The 20,355-nt window shown below is 41.8% G+C and overlaps 1 protein-coding gene across 1 annotated transcript; it reads left to right on the top strand.

Annotated features, from left to right (window-relative positions):
* The first annotated feature begins 6,011 nt into the window (after positions 1–6,011).
* Positions 6,012–13,265, top strand: LOC139477901 (monocarboxylate transporter 12-B-like). The gene is made up of 6 exons (XM_071260335.1): positions 6,012–6,261; positions 7,168–7,311; positions 7,934–8,191; positions 8,540–8,908; positions 11,945–12,070; positions 13,099–13,265. Exons 1-6 carry the CDS (start codon positions 6,012–6,014, stop codon positions 13,263–13,265), a joined length of 1,314 nt encoding a protein of 437 aa, XP_071116436.1.
* Positions 13,266–20,355: the final 7,090 nt, after the last annotated feature.

The raw sequence follows: 20,355 nt of genomic DNA, 5'->3' as shown, positions 1-20,355 counted from the left end.
AACAAACATTACTATGACAGAAAGGCCAAAGAACCGAGGTTCAAACTTCAAGATCAAGTTTTGCTGAAGAATGAAAAAGAAGTAGCCTGGCTTATCCGCATAACTACAGCCCAAGTACATAGGACCTTACTACATAGTTAGATTAGGAGCCAATTATACATACAAGCTACGGTGTTGCCGAACAAACAAACCCATGAAAAGCATGATAAATGCAAACAGATTGATCCTGTACAGATCTCAACCATAAGACACCCAAACCAACAATCAGAAAAGGCAAGAAACCAACAATCAGAAAAGGCAAGAAACCAGCCAAGCACCCAACCAAACAGATCAAGGACAACAACGGTCAGGTGAAAAAGATCAATTTCAATCATCTGACTATTTTGAAGTAGATAAGATCTTGTCATCGAAATGGGTAAATGGTACAAGAATGTACCATGTGAAGTGGAAAGAGGATGGCACCACCTCATGGGAACCAGATTCGCATGTTGGTGAGTATGCCAAACGACAATTCCACAGCTCAAAGACCATGTCAGGTAGAAAGAGGGAACGACCACGCAAATCATACTTTACAAAGAAATAGATCACAGAGATATAGTATTCCACACCTGGTATACCATTTTAATTTTTTTTTGTATGTGCACATACATCATAGTTCCATTCCATCCCTCCCTTCCCCTTTTTGTCCAGGAAAATTATTCTAGTTCTGTCTTGCTATAAAAGTGCTAGAAGGTATTGTTGGCCGCTTTACCTCACCCCTACACATGAGACAGCTACATCATATTTTTTTTCTCTTTGGCACTTCCAGGACCACTATGGATCTACTTCTTGCTACTGTTGGGTATGCTTCTCCCATTTGCGGTTTCCTCAACTCCAGATATCGTCCAGAGACTGAAGACTGAGACTTTTGAACTGCCCCTCCCAGAACATGTTCACATGCCAATGCGTCCAAAATGCCATTCCGAATCACACAAATGTACCGCATTGAACAGTGTTAACACGATTCTACACTCAATTCAAACTGATGTCATTACAACACTCAATGAAACAGTCAAACTTGTGCATACACTGGTTCCACACACAACCTTTCCATCACCTAGCAAAACTAAACGGGTTATATTTTCTTTTATAGGTGATCTGTCTCGATCGCTTTTTAATACAGCCACACTTGACGATGTGAAAGTTTCAGCTGAACACATCAATGCCCTTAAAAAGGATCGTTCTCGTATCACCAATGCTTTAAGTCAACATTCAGAACATCTTTCATCGTTTATGGCATCAGCTGATAACAGGTTCCAAAATATTATTCGTGGGATGAAACAAAACCACGACAATATATCTAATATCACATATTCGGTAAATGCAGCTCTTTCGATCCTTCAAGCTGAAAACGTATTCATGTCTTCTCTGCTTACCAAACACATGATGCAATCATCACATGAAAAAAACCAACTCTACCAGGTTAGTTCAGGTGTTCAAGATCTAGCAAAAGGAAAACTTTTGTACAACCACAGGACATGAGACACAGTATTTGGCAAATAACTGCCATTATACTTGACAAATACAAAACGTTTAGAATGATGCACCAAAACACAAATTACTATTATTCACAGGCTGAATTCATCTTTGCTCGACACAACAAGAACTTATATGTTTCTGTTAAATTCCCCATTTCAGCTATGAAATTGCCAATGTCTCTTTATGAAATTATTTATCTTCCTGTTCCCATTAACTCCACTTCAGCTCATGCTACCCAACCTTTAGATTTACCCAACTATTTAGCTATTTCTTCAGATGGTCAATATCATGTTCCCTTAACATACAAACATCTTTCCCAGTGTCAAGGATTCAAACAATTACAATGTCCTTTCAAACTCGCCTGGATACCTAACACCCAGTCGTCCTTTGTTATGTCCTTGTTTCATAACAAAGTAAAAGATGTTAAACAGTTTTGCAACTTCCGTTTTCTCATCACTACCAAACAGTCTAATTTCATTCAAATATCCCCTTCCAAAGTACTAGTTTATCATGTTCCTCTAATTTCATTGGACTGCGAGTCAGGTTTAAAAATGGTAAAAGGTTGTAATTTCTGCATAGTGTCCATTCCATGTCGATGTGCGCTATCCACCCAATCACTATTCATTCCTGCAAGTCTTAATTCATGCTGTAACGCAAGTGACACTGTTACTCCTTCTCATCCAGTCAGTTTGGCCTTGCTACAACATTTTCTTTGAGGACAATACATTAGAATCACTTACAGGAACCACCACCTACCTATCTCCTGTCAAAGTTGAAATTCCAAGCTTTCACATTTATTCACACAATTTTTCGAACATCATAGCTAATGACCATAATAGTCACCTCAATCTCAGACGTATGGCTGAGAGCGCTAAAAAGGACCAACTCATTTTCCAAACACTTACTGAACCCTTATTGGATGGTCAAATAAACTTACAAACGTCATGGTTAGATGGTAAGTCTATGATTTCCTATGCTTCCTTATTCATGGTATGTGTATTATCCATTATCAGTTTTTGGATGTTTTTAATATTGCGCGCTCTTACAGCAATGATAATACTGTTTACACAAACTCCATCTGCCAAAGCCTTTGGAGATCCGACCGTTCCATCCTTTAAATATTCATTTGAGACCACGCCCCCTCCCCCCTCACCAGTCTACATTGATGCAGACTATGCTTTCCCCTTAGCATCATTATTGGTTGGTATATTACATTGCTTGTACTTCTTCTGTTCATTTCGAAATTGATTAAGAAGCGTTCCCACACCACTGAGCTACATTTGGAAATCACCACAGGTCCTGCCTGTGTTATTATCCCTATAATCAAACTGTCCCCCTGTCCGTCATATTGGCATCTGACACACCCTATTACCATCGATAATTTGTCCCTTACTGGAACATTTTGGCCGACCCTTTCTCTTAACTGGCCAGGATTCAAAATTGAAAACAAATTTCGGGTAAAAGCATATTAGTAAGTTCTACTCTGAATGTACCATTCCTTTCTGGTAAAACATTGAAGACCGTCTTAAAGCAACCCTTTCAAGCCCACATTCTGGTTGTACATCAAAGATTCTTCACCGTGCTGGAACCAGAGATTATCAGTGACAAAATATATCCAGACATGTGAATACTGAACCCATTACAGTACTAATCACCATGCCTTTATATATGTATGTTTGTATAGATTCAATATGTTATTAGTCTTATATTCAATTTGTCATTTGTTTAACATGTTCTTTAGTTCAGCTTTTGAGGCCAAAAGCTAAAACACACAAGAGGGAAATTATACCAGTGTAAAATACACTCAATATTGTTCCATTATGTTATGTAAATATTAACCTTTTCTGATATAATTATTAGCTAAATATAAATGGAATTAAAATATTCATAAAGGTTTCATTACCTACAACATATCAACAAGCAATTAAATCTTGTAGACGTTCACGTGTCACACTGAACACTGACAGCTACATAGCAGGCTACAGTGATGTAAGATGGACGTATCCATCAAACCCATCGCGATGAGTGAATTCTATTGTCCAGAGGCCGTAGTCGCGCCGGCGTAGAAGTTATTATTATGTAATAATACAGCATCACTACCTCGTGACGTATCGTCCGTCGGTCAAGAACTAGATGAAGACAATGCACAATTCATTGACTAGGGAATCACTCTAAGTCAAAATGTACGAGGCGATTACTATAAAAGTCAAGCATCTTCACTGGTCAGTACACAACACCACTGACAGTAAACTGCTTGACTGTAATCGTTCCTCTTCTGCTTATTAAGGTAAGAAACATTTTATTATTTGATACATTTGGTCCTATATTATATATATGTGTGTGATATATTCTAGATAGTCTGTGTTTCTATAGATGGTTAACTCTAACAAGCTAATGTAAGATTGTGGAGACATATTTGCACTGTGAACGGGTCTCTTGTATGTTTAAATCATGAAGCGTTCATTATTACAAATGTACGTATGAAAGATCAAACACAATAACGTGCGTGTTTGAGATATTTGTTTACCAGAACTTGTATGTACTATGAATAGATGTTTACCATACTTTGTATGTTTTATGAAATGTGTTTAGCACCACATGTGTCCGTAAATGAGCAGTAATTCCCTATTAATTGAATATGATTTTCCATTATCAATATCCGAATATACATGGTATCAGAACACAATATGTATCAAATAAATGTCATGAAAGTAACGTTAATCGGGCGGTATGTTGAACGATAAACACACAGACAGTTAGTCTGTATATCTAATGTTTGGCCGTTACAGAAACTGTTACTTTATCATATTTTGATACAAACGATGACAAAGCATTGATGAACTTAGAAATCAAATCTAACATCGTGATAAGTCAACTCCATGCCAATGATACTATTCTGATTATCAATATCGTTCATATCCTACATCTACATGTTTTATTATACTTGGTGTGAGGTTATTGTTATTATCGTTTATCGCGTATATGTCTATCTACATTTAGTAAATAGCGCGTCTCACTTCGAACGGTGTCATGATGTAATGCTCTCTCTAGACATGAGAGTGTGCTTAGCTCTACCTATAGCTATATCCCCTACCTTTCCAGCTTTCCCCCTCAAGTATTATAACCGTTGCTTATTCGATCGTTCTATTATTATTCTATAGGTTTCATGTATTCATACTATTATCATTCTATGTACCATGTATTGCTATTATGTCTCTTGTATTCTGTATTATATAACACAACACCACTGACAGTAAACTGCTTGACTGTAATCGTTCCTCTTCTTCTTCTTAAGGTATAATCAAGTTCCCAAACCCGGGACAAAACCTTGATTATAATATACTGTTTCTGCTATCTCTAAATCCTACCGACAATAACAGCATTGCACGAATGTGTGGAACGATTTTTGATCTTGACATTGTGAATAATTAAAATAACAATTAAGAACCGGTAAGTAGCGTTTTATGAATAACATCCTGTTTGGGCAATAATCCACCAGATGCCCTTGACACTGTTCCCCACAACAAATGTCTGTGGGGTGATCCCTGGACAACTAAAGACGTCTTCAGTGTTGTTGTGGACACCATTATCAATTGGATGGGCAGACAGAAAACAGACATAACATATTAAATATGCGGAAGCAGACGCAAGGAGACTGGGTGTCGTTCAGATCGTCGGAATTGAGCAGTGCATCGAACACCGGGAACCCGTTTTAACTCCAGTAAGGGCGGGGCGGTCGGGTAGCCTAGTGGTTAAAGCGTTCGCTCGTCACGCCGAAGACCCGGGTTCGATTCCCGACATGGGCACAATGTGTGAAGCCCATTTCTGGTGCATTTGCATGTTTCTGTTACGATGGGGCAGGATACGCTCACCTTTTGGCGAACACCTGGTATCCTCACTAGTTGCTGGAGATTCATAAACACATGCTTATGATATTGTCGGAATCCTACAATGAACTCTTCTTAGGATATTGGAAAGGGTTCAAAAGGATTGGGACATTGCTGAATTAAGTTTTTGAAAGGCATTTGGAAGTGATACACGTAAGGACGATAATCTATGGATGTCAGCTACTTTATTATGACATGGGCACAATGTGTGAAGCCCATTTCTGGTGCATTTGCATGTTTCTGTTACGATGGGGCAGGATACGCTCGCCTTTTGGCGAACACCTCGTATCATCACTAGTTGCTGGTGATTGCTGAATTCAGTCTTTGAAAGGCATTTGGAAGTGATACACGTAAGGACGATAATTTATGAATGTCAGCTACTTTATTATGAGGATCACGACGTTTCGGAGTATAGGCTTACTACTTTCTCAGGTGAAGACGTTATCAGCTGATGAAGGAGTAAGCATATACGTTGTGATGGGTGAATCGTTGAATCGTTGAATTAGTCTTGCTCTCTTACCTTCAGTGTCACGGTGAATGGTAGCTGCGTGTTTGTCACAAGCCAGGAGAAACTCCTCCAATGATATAACATTTGTATCAACTGCAATGTCTGGCGAAGGAAAGACTGGAGAAGATGAGAGGGAAGAAATGGCCGTGGTCCCGCCAGACGCGAAGGCCCCGGATGGAGGATGGGGATGGGTGTGTGTGGTGGGCCGGTTCTTCATTGTCGCGCTGTCCGCGGGGCTCACCAGTGGCTTCGGAATCATGTATATTGAAATAATTAACTACTTTGACACCACCCGAGCGGAGACAGCATGGATGAGTTCATTGTTCGGCGGAATGAATTGTGTTGGAGGTAAACAAACATTTATTCTTTTGTTCTATTTATTCTTCGGTACGAACGTGTTCTATCAATTATCCCAAACAAAGGCGAAGTCACCAATGGGGCCTGTTGGCCGTGGCAGGATCCGATACGGTCGCGGGGTTGAAACCCCGATCAACGAGGATAATCTCACCAAGTGACTTTTGATATCAAACATATCTACACGAGTCTAAAACTATCTAAAACTCAATGCTGCAGAGTAGTTTTAAACTTTTATCGACGAGTGTTCATCTCATATCCAAAGACACGAGGGTGAGATTCTGTTTATCATCCAACATCATTCTTCCAGCTTTTCAGTTTGTAGACAGTAATAAGCAGTGTCTAAAATGTAAAACTTACTGCTAACAGCTTCAGTAGTAGAGCCATTAGTGATGTCATTTGATTATGACGGAACAAATAAAGTCACAATGTTCTGCAAAGAATTGTGATGCAGTTTCGTTGTCAGCTATATCTACAATGTACATGTATACATCGCTTGATATTACCCAAACGATATCTCCTGTGGGAGCCAGTTTGGGATGTAAATGGTCCTTACTTGTTGGCACCATAACCTTGCTATGACACACACAAAAAAGGCGACTAACGGGTCAGGCTCGTTGACTTGGTTGATGCATGTCATCGATTCCAATTGCGTGGATCGATGTTCATGATATCAATCACTGGATTGTCTGGTCCAGACTCAATTATTTACAGACCGCCGTCATATAGATGGAATATTGCTGAGTGCGGCGTTAAACAACAAACCAACCAACCAACACACCCAGTGAAACGAATCATGGATTCGACGGATGACATATCATCGTGTACCTAGCTGCGTCTATAATGCCACGTTCGATGTCAGATCATCTGGTGGACGCTATCCGACAATTATTATTTCAGGCCTATTTGGGGGTGCTGCAATTGAGCGTTATGGCTGCCGTGCAGCGACTGTGATTGGATCCATCCTCGCCTGTGCAGGGTTCGTCATCAGTTACTTCTCCCCGAACATCTACCTCCTGTGCTTCGCCTACGGTATTCTTGTTGGTATGTAACGGTTGTTCAGATTGGGGATGTGAGTGCGTGTTGTCAGCAGTAATACGAGACCAACTATTTGCAAAGGGGAAAAGAGGTTGCTCAACCAAGCTCTTTTCCAGACTCCGTATCATGAATTTGAAGTGATAATATTAAAGGATACTTGAATATGAACTAGATATTCAGATACTTTCAGTGAGTTTTCAGTGTTATGAAAGATGTAACAATTGTCATTTTGGGGATTACACTTTTGTAGTAAAGTACACAATTTTAGTACTTTTTTTTTGGGGGGGGGGGGGAGGGGGGAGGGGTGGAAAGTCCAATCCACACTGTCAGAGTGAGGCTAATAAACGCCAGCACACAATGTTAGAGATCTAACCCATACAGCCACTGTAGGTTAATATTTAATTCTCAATATGACATTTGTTACTTTTGACCACTTTCTGAAAGGTGTTGTGTATTCCTGAAGGAAAGAGACGAGACAGGAATCCAGTTCTACTGCCGTCACAGGTGTCTAATCTTTTGATATCCGTCATTATCACAGGTCATCAGTTCCATATCAGTCGTTATCCAGGATAGACAATACAATGAGTGAAAGTGTAACGAAGTAATGTCTTTCTAACAACACTTCCAGGTTCAGGATTTGCGTTGATGTACGTGTCCTCGGCAGTGGTCGTGCTCCAGTACTTCGACAAGAGGCGGGGCCTCGCCATGAGTATATCTTCCCTGGGGGACGGGGTGGGTATGCTGGTGTTACCTCCCCTGACCTACCTCCTGATAGAGACGTACAGCTGGCGGGGAGCCTTCCTTGTCACGGCAGGAATCACTCTGAACGCAGCTGTGTTTGGGCTTCTGTTCAAACCACCGCCATACCTCAACAAAGCGTCCCAAAGTAAGTAACTTCTTCTCGAAGACTTGAAGGTTAACAACACAATTTCGAAAAAAAACAACGAAATAGCATTTCGAAAAGCATCATATCTAGGTGTCCTGTCACTTTACAAAGATACAGCTTATGCCAGAGACATTTTGATCTTCAGGAAACCCCCTGTTTCGATGTTTCATATCACTGTATTGAGCAATCATGGAATTAATATGTTACACAATAAATGAAACAATTCAAACAATTTGAAGTAGTAAATTCAGCAATTTGAAACCTGACTTTAGGATCAATGGTTTGGTGCATGTATATGTCTAAATATATTACACAGAAGTCATTGCATTCTTGACATTCTGTTTGCAGAACGAAGCGCACGACGCAGTGTCCTTCGCTCCTTCAAGCAACTCTTGCAGAACAAGTTGTTTTTCCTCTTTGCTTTCGGATCCTTCCTGCTTCACGTGGGCTACACCGTGCCCCTCATACACCTCATAGACCTGGTCATTCTCAAGGGTGTTGCCAAAAGTCAAAGCACTTTGTTGATGTCGGTGATGGGGACGACAAGCTTAGTCTCGATCGTCATCTTCGGCTGGATCAGCGACCTGCCAAATGTCAGCAGGATCGGACTTCACTCGGCGAGCATCGCAGTGCTGGGGGCGAGTGTAATGGCCGTTCCCTCACTGGACACTGAAGTTGCGTTCTTTGTTTTCGCTGGGATATTTGGAGTGTTTATGGGTATGTATTTAAATATTTCTGACATGTATGATAAGTCCCCATACTGTAACCATACTGTCCACAGCATTGCGCCAGATCACAGATTCACCAGTGTGATCAATGATGTTGTAGTCCCCATACTGTCCACAGCATCACGCCAGATCACAGATTCACCAGTGTGATCAATGATGTTGTGGTCCCCATACTGTAACCATACTGTCCACAGCATTGCGCCAGATCACAGATTCACCAGTGTGATCAATGATGTTGTGGTCCCCATACTGTAACCATACTGTCCACTGCATTACGCCAGATCACAGATTCACCAGTGTGATCAATGATGTTGTGGTCCCAATACTGTAACCATACTGTCCACAGCATTGCGCCAGATCACAGATTCACCAGTGTGATCAATGATGTTGTGGTCCCCATACTGTAACCATACTGTCCACTGCATTACGCCGGATCACAGATTCACCAGTGTGATCAATGATGTTGTGGTCCCCATACTGTAACCATACTGTCCACTGCATTACGCCGGATCACAGATTCACCAGTGTGATCAATGATGTTGTGGTCCCCATACTGTAACCATACTGTCCACTGCATTACGCCGGATCACAGATTCACCAGTGTGATCAATGATGTTGTGGTCCCCATACTGTAACCATACTGTCCACTGCATTACGCCAGATCACAGATTCACCAGTGTGATCAATGATGTTGTGGTCCCCATACTGTAACCATACTGTCCACTGCATTACGCCGGATCACAGATTCACCAGTGTGATCAATGATGTTGTGGTCCCAATACTGTAACCATACTGTCCACTGCATCACGCCAGATCACAGATTCACCAGTGTGATCAATGATGTTGTGGTCCCAATACTGTAACCATACTGTCCACTGCATTACGCCGGATCACAGATTCACCAGTGTGATCAATGATGTTGTGGTCCCCATACTGTAACCATACTGTCCACTGCATTACGCCGGATCACAGATTCACCAGTGTGATCAATGATGTTGTGGTCCCCATACTGTAACCATACTGTCCACTGCATTACGCCGGATCACAGATTCACCAGTGTGATCAATGATGTTGTGGTCCCCATACTGTAACCATACTGTCCACTGCATTACGCCGGATCACAGATTCACCAGTGTGATCAATGATGTTGTGGTCCCAATACTGTAACCATACTGTCCACTGCATCACGCCAGATCACAGATTCACCAGTGTGATCAATGATGTTGTGGTCCCCATACTGTCCACAGCATCACGCCAGATCACAGATTCACCAGTGTGATCAATGATGTTGTGGTCCACATACTGTCCACTGCAATGCGCCAGATCACAGATTCACCAGTGTTGTCTGTTTATTTACTCTATTGTTGTTAATATGGCCTTTCATTCGGCCGTGGATATGGAACAGTTATAACGGCTTTTGCTGCGATGTGGTATTACCAATCTTGTCTGGGCCTCCTTGTCACAGCGATACGTAAATCTGCAAATTATTGAGCGTGTTCATTTACATTTTTTTAATTTCGAAAATTTTAATACAATATTTCTTGGCTAGTGTGGAAAATATATGGAATAGTTGTTAACAAACGAATATTTCCATAAATCTGCTATATTTAACACCACATGACTGGTGGCTAAGGTAAGCGACGTTTTACAGGATCGGTTTGGACAGGAATGAAGAAGTAACGCAGCATTGAATTCTAAAAGTTATATTTATCAATATTTGTCAGAGACGCCAGATTTTGAAAGATACGGTATGAGGAGAAACCATGTTTATTTCCCAAACGTTAATTTCAGAACATATGAACATAATTTACCAGTCGTTGGAATAATTAAAGAAGGGACTGTGCAACTCCACTTAGTTGCAGGTGAATTTCATAATTTATTTTTTGACTCTGTCAAAACGATCCATTGTGACCACCCTTAGGGGAATGAAGCCATCACCTCTAACTTATTGTTGTGTGTTCATGTTTGAGAGAACCCATGATTGTGACCACCATTAATTAGGTGAAAAAAGCCATCAAATCTAACTTACTGTTGTGAGGTTCATGTTTGAGTTTTATTTATTTTTTTGTTTTTGTTTTGTTTGTTTGTTGTTTAACGCCGCACTCAGCAATATTCCATCTATATGACGGCGGTCTGTAAAATAATCGCGTCTGGATCAGACAATCCAGTGATTTACATCATGAGCATCGATCCACGCAATTGGGATCGACGACATGCATCAACCAAGTCAGCGAGTCTGACCACCCGATCCCGTTAGTCGCCTTTTACGACAAGCATAGTCACCTTTTACGGCAAGCATGGGTTGCGGAAGACCTATTCTACCCCGGATCTTCACGGGTCTGTTCATGTTTCAGAGAATCCATGATTGTGACCACCCTTAGGTGAATGAAGCCATCACATCTTACTTACTGTTGTGTTGTTCATGTTTCAGAGAACCCATGATTGTGACCACCCTTAGGTAAATGAAGCCATCACATCTAACTTACTGTTGTGTTGTTCGTGTTTCAGAGAACCCATGATTGTGACCACCCTTAAGTAAATGAAGCCATCACATCTAATTTACTGTTGTATCTGGAACTTGTTATGGCACGTGTCAACCCGATGTTATGACTCGTGTGACACCTGCCACAAGTTGACATTGTAAACACAAATGCCCAAGATGCAAAACTTATTGAACGCCCCTCGTATCTATCCTTATTCTTGTATGTGTGTTTGATTGTTTGTTTGTTTGTTTAACACCGCTCTCAGCAATATTCCAGCTATATGACGGCAGTCTGTATATAAACGAGTCTGGACCAGACAATCCAGTGATTGTCTTCACATGAGCATCGATCTACGCAATTTGGATACGATGACATGCATCAACCAAGTCAGCGAGTCTGACCTGTCGCCTCTTACGACAACCAAGGATTGCTGAAGACCAGGTCACACCCGAATAGTTCTGGAGAGAATAAACTGGTCTGTTATATTGTTTCCTGATGAAGGAAAACCTGGATGTATTGACTACCCGTGTGTCATCCTGCAGGTGCGTGGTACATGGGCCAAGGGGTGGTGGTGTCTCAGATAGTCGGCGTTGAACTCACCAGTATCGCCTTTGGTGTACACTCCTTACATACGGGTTCCGGAATGTTCCTGTCGTCCATTCTTGCAGGTAAGTAGGACTTCAGGTAAGTAGGACTTCAGGTAAGTAGGACTGCAGGTAAGTAGGACTTCAGGTAAGTAGGACTTCAGGTAAGTAGGACTTCAGGCAAGTAGGATTTCAGGTAAGTAGGACTTCAGGTAAGTAGGACTTAAGGTAAGTAGGACTTCAGGTAAGTAGGACTTCAGGTAAGTAGGACTTAAGGTAAGTACGACTTCAGGTAAGTAGCACTGCAAGTAAGTACGACTGCAGGTAAGTACGACTTCAGGTAAGTAGGACTTAAGGTAAGTAGGACTTCAGGTAAGTACGACTTCAGGTAAGTAGGACTTAAGGTAAGTAGGACTTCAGGTAAGTGGGACTTCAGGTAAGTAGGACTTCAGGTAAGTAGGACTTCAACTCGTGTGTACACACATCGTCTGTACGCTGCTGAGGTAATGAGATATCAGTTCTATTTGTTAAGGGAAAACAAATTATTTTTTTCAAGAAAATACAGGGTAAAAATCATTTGTTTTTTTCTATTCGTTCGTTCGTTCGTTCGTTCATTTATTCGTTCATTTATTCATTCATAAGGTTGAGAATAGCGATGTGGCACACGTTTTGTGTGTTTGTTGTCCTCTCAATTAATAAAAAAATGTCTGCCGAGCGATCACCCAACGGTAAAACGTATCAATATTTCCTCTAGTACACGCTGGGTGTCTAATACAATTCAGGTCTCTAATACACGTCGGGTTAGCAGCTCTCGCGAAATTCATACAACGCCTTGCGTCTGATAGAGGAAATACGGTAGTTTTTATATCGGATGTTTTTGACGACATATGATGTTCGAGGCCGTAAATCTGACTGCTTCGATGATAAGATTACAAGACTTAATTAAGGCATATCTTTTGCATACAAATGAAATGTTTATGAAACAGTTAGGGGCATGTATGATGACGAACAGACTCGGAACAGGCAATTTCCTCATTGAAACAACCGTCAATGAACGTAAAATATATCATTGTGTGTACTACATAATTTAATACACACAATATTTTTTCCAGGTTGGCTATTTGATATCACAGGAAGCTACGTTCTGCCGTTCTACATATCAGGATGTCTATATCTGTGCGCGAGCCTTGTAACTCTCATTGTGCTTATTGCAAGACGTAGAGTGCCAGACCATTCGCAGAACCACCCTGTGACTAGAGACTCTCCTTCACAGATGTGAACTGTTAGACGCGGAGTAACAGGCCATTCGCACAACCACCCCGGGACTAGAGACTCTCCTTCACAGATGTGAACTGTTAGACGCGGAGTAACAGGCCATTCGCACAAGCATGCTGGGACTAGAGACTCTCCTTCACAGATGTGAACTGTTAGACGCGGAGTAACAGGCCATTCGCACAACCACCCCGGGACTAGAGACTCTCCTTCATAGATGTGAACTGTTAGACGCGGAGTAACAGGCCATTTGCAAAAGCACGCTGGGACTAGAGACTCTCCTTCACAGATGTGAACTGTTAGACGCGGAGTAACAGGCCATTCGCACAAGCACCCCGGGACTAGAGACTCTCCTTCACAGATGTGAACTGTTAGACGCGGAGTAACAGGCCATTCGCAAAAGCACGCTGGGACTAGAGACTCTCCTTCATAGATGTGAACTGTTAGACGCGGAGTAACAGGCCATTCGCACAACCACCCTGGGACTAGAGACTCTGCTTCTTAGATGTGAACTGTTAGACGCGGAGTAACAGGCCATTCGCACAACCACCCTGGGACTAGACACTCTGCTTCATAGATGTGAACTGTTAGACGCGGAGTAACAGACCATTCGCACAACCACCCTGGGACTAGAGACTCTGCTTCTTAGATGTGAACTGTTAGACGCAGAGGTGTGACCAGGAAACACAATGCGCGCATCACGACCACGACATGTCTTCGTACACTTTCCCCGAACTCCTGGTGTCATCCTTTCATTTTGTTTGCATCGTTGTTTTGTCTGTTATGATCCTAATGGGACGAGACTGATTGTTCTTTGGTCTTGATGTTTAGAATGTACTTGAGCTGGGTCGAGGTTTCTGCTGGTGGACTGAAGTCACGAGTTTCATCATACGATCAGTAGCAACTATCTATCATGGAGAGTCAACTACAAAAAAATTGTTTAGGTCGAGTTATCAAAACCGCTCCAACTGTGTGACAATTCGAATATATTTCTTAAGTGTGTCCCCTTGCTTGTAGACTGTGGAATCTGCCATTCATAACGTATCGTTTTTAGTTTCAACAAAATCAATAAACGCACTATCGTCTCAACCTGGATTGTTCTCAAGACTCTCACTGGATTGTCTGGTCCAGACTTTCTGTCACTTGATTGTTGGCCAAGACTATCACTGGTTATCTGATCCAGACTCTATCACTGGCTTGTCTTGTCAAGAGTCTCCATCATTGGATTGTCTGATCTAGACTCTCTATCACTGGATTGTCTTGTCAAGAGTCTCCATCATTGGATTGTCTTGTCTAGACTTTCTTTCACTGGATTGTCTGGTCTAGACTCTCTATTGACTCGTAAAGATTCCGGGGTAGAATAGGTCTTCATCAACCCATGCTTGCCATAAAAGGTGACTATGCTTGTCGTAAGATGCGACTAACGGGATCGGCTGGTCAGGCTCGCTGACTTGGTTGATGCATGTCATCGTATCCCAATTGTGTGACATGCTTGCCCTAAAAGGTGACTATGCTTGTCGTTAAAGGCGACTCGACTAACAGACTCACTGACTTGGTTGATGCATGAATATCGATCCCAATTGCGTGGATCGATGCTCATGATATCAATCACTGGATTGTCTGGTCCAGACGCGATTATTTACAGACCGCCGTCACATAGCTGGGATATTGCCAAGTGCGGCGTTAAACAACAAATATACAAACAGTACCATGCAATTTTTAAACAGAATGTTTCTGCATCACTGGCAAAGTATGTTACATGGAAAGCGAGAGTAGTCAAAATTCACGTGACGTACACGTTTTCATGGTGATACGAGGTCACCCTTCATTACAATGCATATCATGTGCCATGCTACATCAAGCTCATATTCCCTCCACAAATGCAACAGCTTGGAGTCTTGAAAATACCTGCAGTCAATGCACATAAATCCCTTTAAATGGTTCTCCTGCCAAAAGCGACACCTGTGCAAGATATTATATGTGTCGTGTTTCTATTGTAAATCGCAGGATATTGAATCTGTGGCCTCGGAGTCTTTATAATTACATGTTTGAATGAAGCGTACAGCCCAGGTACACATCGCGCATCTGTTTGTTTGGTGAACCTGAACAGGGAAGTGATCCTACATCGTGTGTATATGTGTTGACGGGAAGCTGACTGTAGGCGCTTGGATGGGAGTTTAGTTCTAGGCTACCTTCAACCTTGAAGAGGATTGTGGACGTACTACGTTGGTGGGAGGACGCGGTCTGGGTATGTTAAAGGAAGGAACGGAAAGCTTATTAGTAGAGGCAGAGATTTATGATTATTTGGTAGAAGTTAACAATACTGTGGTTATTACAGCCCTATAACTTTGCTGTGTGGTATGTGTGTATTGGACTTCAAATGACTTGTCTCTTTATACCTATTTTATTATTGACTCAAATTCCATCTCCAATCAGCTATGTTTATTGTGCTGCATATCGGTGAAGATGCGGAAAATATGCACGCAAGGTAGCTGTATGTTATACCTCTTTATAAGACGATAGAGAAATATTTTAAACTAAGCGGAACATGTTATTCAGAACATTATGCATGGTTAGATCCACATATGCAGGGTGTATGTAACTCCATTGTGAAGAATACACAAACGAAGGCGTAATGTGCACATGACACGAATGCCTCATTATTGAGGGTTTGTCCATCCGGTTAGAAAGCCAAGTCTGAGCTGTTGGCTGTGGACCTCATGACGCAAAAGTAGTGATGGTTTGCACAAACACAGTCGTTGACAGTGATGTCCAATACAGTCATGTAATGATAACTCATGCAAGCTTCCTGGGCAGCTCTGACTGATAAATAGAGGGTAGAAACATGATATTTCACGAGACACATGACATATCCTATTTATTATTTACTTCTTGTGTAGTTGACTTTATGAAAATTCATAAATTTGCTTTATCTATGTGGAAATGACATAAAAAGGAAGTCGACAGTTTGTGTGCGGGTCAGACATTACAGTAAAGGGAGACAATCTACAGGGATTGTATGACAATAGTTCAGTCAAAGTGTTATGTTCACTGCAGTGAAATATCAAGTATTGTGTTCACTCCAATGACAATATCCCTTTTCTCAACATTAGAAATGAATGTTGGGGGTTACTGTTCTCATTAAAAACATCCAAAACCTCCCCTCACCCCACCTCAACATCAAAAGATCGGTCCTGCACCATCAGCTGAAACGTTTCTCACCCTGTGGTGACATGCTCGGCCGTTAGTAAAGCGAATGAGCGAACTATGGCTATTATGACTGTGAATACATGTTTTCTCACCCTGTGAAGATCCCGGGCTACAACTGTGGAAACACATGCATGTGTCAGGAGGCGACTTACTGTATCCAATTGCGAGGCTCCTCTTACCCCGACAAAATGACTGCTCTTGACAACAGGCCGCTGTCATAATTGGAATGTTGTTGGGCGCGGCATAAAACAACAGATATCATTTGCAACGCCCATAATGTCCAAGCTCCAGTTTAATCTGCCGTATAGCCAGCATATGAACGGGATATGTTATATATATTATTTATATATAATATATATATATATACTTGTGATACATGTATATATTTTTAATAGTTAGTAAACGGTGATGACGCACCAATATGTCATGTCAATCTATAGCGTTGTATTGTATACCCTCAGTGTTCTCACCTGTATCTGTTTGATAGTGAAACTCATTGAACTGGGATCTTTTACTTCCATCCGATGCCTCTCAACATGAACATCTGAGGACACCTCTATAGAACTTTGTACGTCCAGTCTATATGAAGGCGGGTTGGGTGCTTGCACCAGTCAATGCCAGCTTTATGAAATAATGCAGTAACTACCTCGATTAGTACTTCTCGATTTTAACAAAGGAAACCCCACACAGAACACACATTCCTTCGTTGAAACTGTTTGGGTGTAGTTTGTTTGTTTGTTGTTTAACGCTGCACACAGCAATATTCCTGCTCTATGACGACGGCCAGATGCAACTGGAATCAAACAGGTCAGCAACGCCTGACCACCCGATCCCGTTAGTCGCTTCTTACTACAAGCATAGTCGCCTCTTACGGCAACATTGCTGAAGACCTAATCGTCAAGGGGCCGTTTGGGTGTAGATACATGGCGCTTTGAAATGACAGTTGCTCATGACATTTGTTCAATTATTGGAACGTGTTGTAGAACGTGGACTTGGCAGCTCCTGAAGAAAATTGCACTTTCGTGGCCTGTTAAGACTCATAGTATACTGCTACCATGATGAACTGATTCTGCAGACTTCATGTCTTGATCCATAGGGAATTTGTCACTAAACGTGGTGACTATGGGTATAATTACATCTCAATCGTCAAAGGTTCAGGACAATTTGTCAAAGACGGAAGTAAATGGCATCTGAAGTTTTCGTCATTGATAACATTGGCGTGGAATGTGGGGATAGGACATTCTAATATACTCATGCAAAATATGGCGTGTATACATGTATGTAGTACTATTAAACTTGATAACCTTTTTTTCAAATTTGGGCGTGCGCAGCGTTATTCCAATCGACTATTATCTTTCGGTATAATCTCAAAATGAAAACCAGTCCTCAACTAGCCAGGTCACTTAGTCTGTTTTTTAGTGTTACTGGTGAGATGTGCAGCAGCAGCTGTTACCAGATCATTTACTAAATGCATCGAACCCTGCGATCTGACTGTGCTTTACCTGCATAAAATTATTCGTTGTTCTGTTTTATTCTCTCGGGACCAACCGTTTGATGTAATAATTATCCTTCATTGAAAAACACAAAATTGTCTGTCACAAGAAACACTAGGCCCATATTGTTTTATACACCCCCTCACCCACTCACTCTTTGATATTATGAGGAACTTCCAATGTCGTCGGTTTCGGCAACCAAACCGTTCACCAGTTCACCGATCTATTTTAGCTGACTCTTACGATAAACGTTTGGCAAGAAACAAACATTTACCTTTTATGCAATTTGTTTAAGCGGTGAGTGCTAACGGCATGGCAGAACAGTTTTCGCGAAAACACCTGGCGTTATCACAGATTGTCAGTTACACATTCGTATAATTTCACCACTTTTTGGCCTTTTCCACCCAGTTGTCGTCTCTCTCGGCAGCCTGTTGCTGGCTGTTCTCAGGCGTTAATGGGGCGGTGGAGTAGCCTAGTGGTTTAAGCATTCGCTCGTCACGCCGAAGACCAGGCCGGGTTCGATTCCTCACAATATGTGAAGCCCATTGCTGGTGCAAACCGGTCGCTATGAGAATTATTCTGCTCAGCTCCGAACATTTTATAATGTATTGATGCCATCATATCATTTGGATGACGATGTAAGAGATGGACTAGCACATATTTAACATTTCACGCTACTACAATAGAAACGACTTACATGAATAATGTTTTGGAAATAACTATGCACTTTCGGTGTCCTTTTATATCATGTCAGTGTTATAATGCGCACGCCTCTCCTAATCCAGTTGTGTTTTACAGTCTCTCACATCAGGTTTACTCTGTGCGTATTGTCGCATCAATGAGTGAGATCAACATAGACTTCTCTGTTTGTCAGTTGAGAAATCTATTCACACGTCGGCTAACTTCGCTCAGGTGTACAAAACAGTTGGAACTTTCTATTGTGCCCATCTCCTTACTGTAATGTACACGCAACAACAAAAGTTCCTGTGACACCAATATTTTTGTGTATTTTATCAAACAAGTTAAGTTTGGTTTTTAATATTGTAGTACATGTATGGAATCAAGTCACAAAAACGCAACGGCTATAGAAAAGCATGCATTCCATGCAAAAGTTGACTTTTATGCAAGCCCCATGCATTTCAGTACCAAAGAATGGACATAAAAACTTGTGCGTTAACGGGATTCCATATGCATTGTTTAGCATCGTGCTGACAATAACCACTCAGAAAAACAACAAAATTACGCAATTATTCCATATTATGAAACGCCAAGCCTGTCCGAAAATGAGCCTCTGCGAGCCATTGGTATGCTTGAATCAGGATCGAGTCAACGTGATGTTGCACGACAATGAAACGTCCACAGAAATACCATTTGGTGTTTATGGCAACGTTGGCAACAGATGAATGCAGTCAGAGACCAATAACCAATAATCAACAAGACAAATGGATTCGAACAACACACCTACAAAATCGATTCAAGCCAGTAACAGTGACTGCAAGAAGCATCCCTGGCCTTCGACGAATATCTTCACAAACCGTACGTCGTCGCCTCAGATGTGCAGGGAATTTTGTCGCCAGAAGACCCACCAGACGTCCCATTTTGACAGGAAACCACCGCCAAACACGTCTACAGTGGTGCAGACAACGTCTGGACGGCCATGCAGTGGGGACAAGTTCTATTCACTGACGAGTCTCGTTTTCACCTCAGCCACTGCGATGGACGGATTCGACTGTACCGACGTCGAGGTGAACGTTACGTTGTGTCATGGAAGAAGATCGGTTCAGGGGCGGCAGAGTTATGGTATGGGGTGGGATTACAGCAAGACAGAGGAACCGTTTGATAGTGACAGTGCTTCCGCGACGAGATCATCGGCCCTGTTGTTCTACCGTTTTTGCGTGGTCATGGCCCAGGCATTAACTTTCAACATAACAACGCCCGGCCTCATATTGCTCGACTTGTTCCTCTTCAACCCCTTCATCCCCTGGCCGGCTCATGCGGGATGAGATAGAACGGCGCCTTCGACGTCAACCACTTGTTCCACAGACTTCGAAACATGCTCCAGCAGATATGGACAGACTTTGTGCGACGCCTGGTCCAGTCCATGAGACGAAGATGTGTTTCTTGCATTGCAACCAGAGGTGGACACACACGCTATTGATTAGTAAATTGACATTTTGGCATGTTCATGTTTTTATTTAATGAAATCACGCATTTTCTGAAGTCTGTATGGCAAGTTAAACCATTTGAACTCTTACATGGGTCTTTTATCTGTTGCAAACCGACATTGTTTCAGATTTGGTAAAAAACATAACTTTGCATTAAATCTTATTCGATGTCACAGGAACTGTTGTTGTTCAGTATACATGGCAATAATCTCAAAACCTACAGGCGATT

Source organism: Haliotis cracherodii, unplaced genomic scaffold (assembly GCF_022045235.1).
Source record: "Haliotis cracherodii isolate W230 unplaced genomic scaffold, xgHalCrac1.p SCAF_37, whole genome shotgun sequence".
NCBI lineage: Eukaryota > Metazoa > Mollusca > Gastropoda > Lepetellida > Haliotidae > Haliotis > Haliotis cracherodii.
This window is presented reverse-complemented; position numbering and strand designations above follow the sequence as displayed.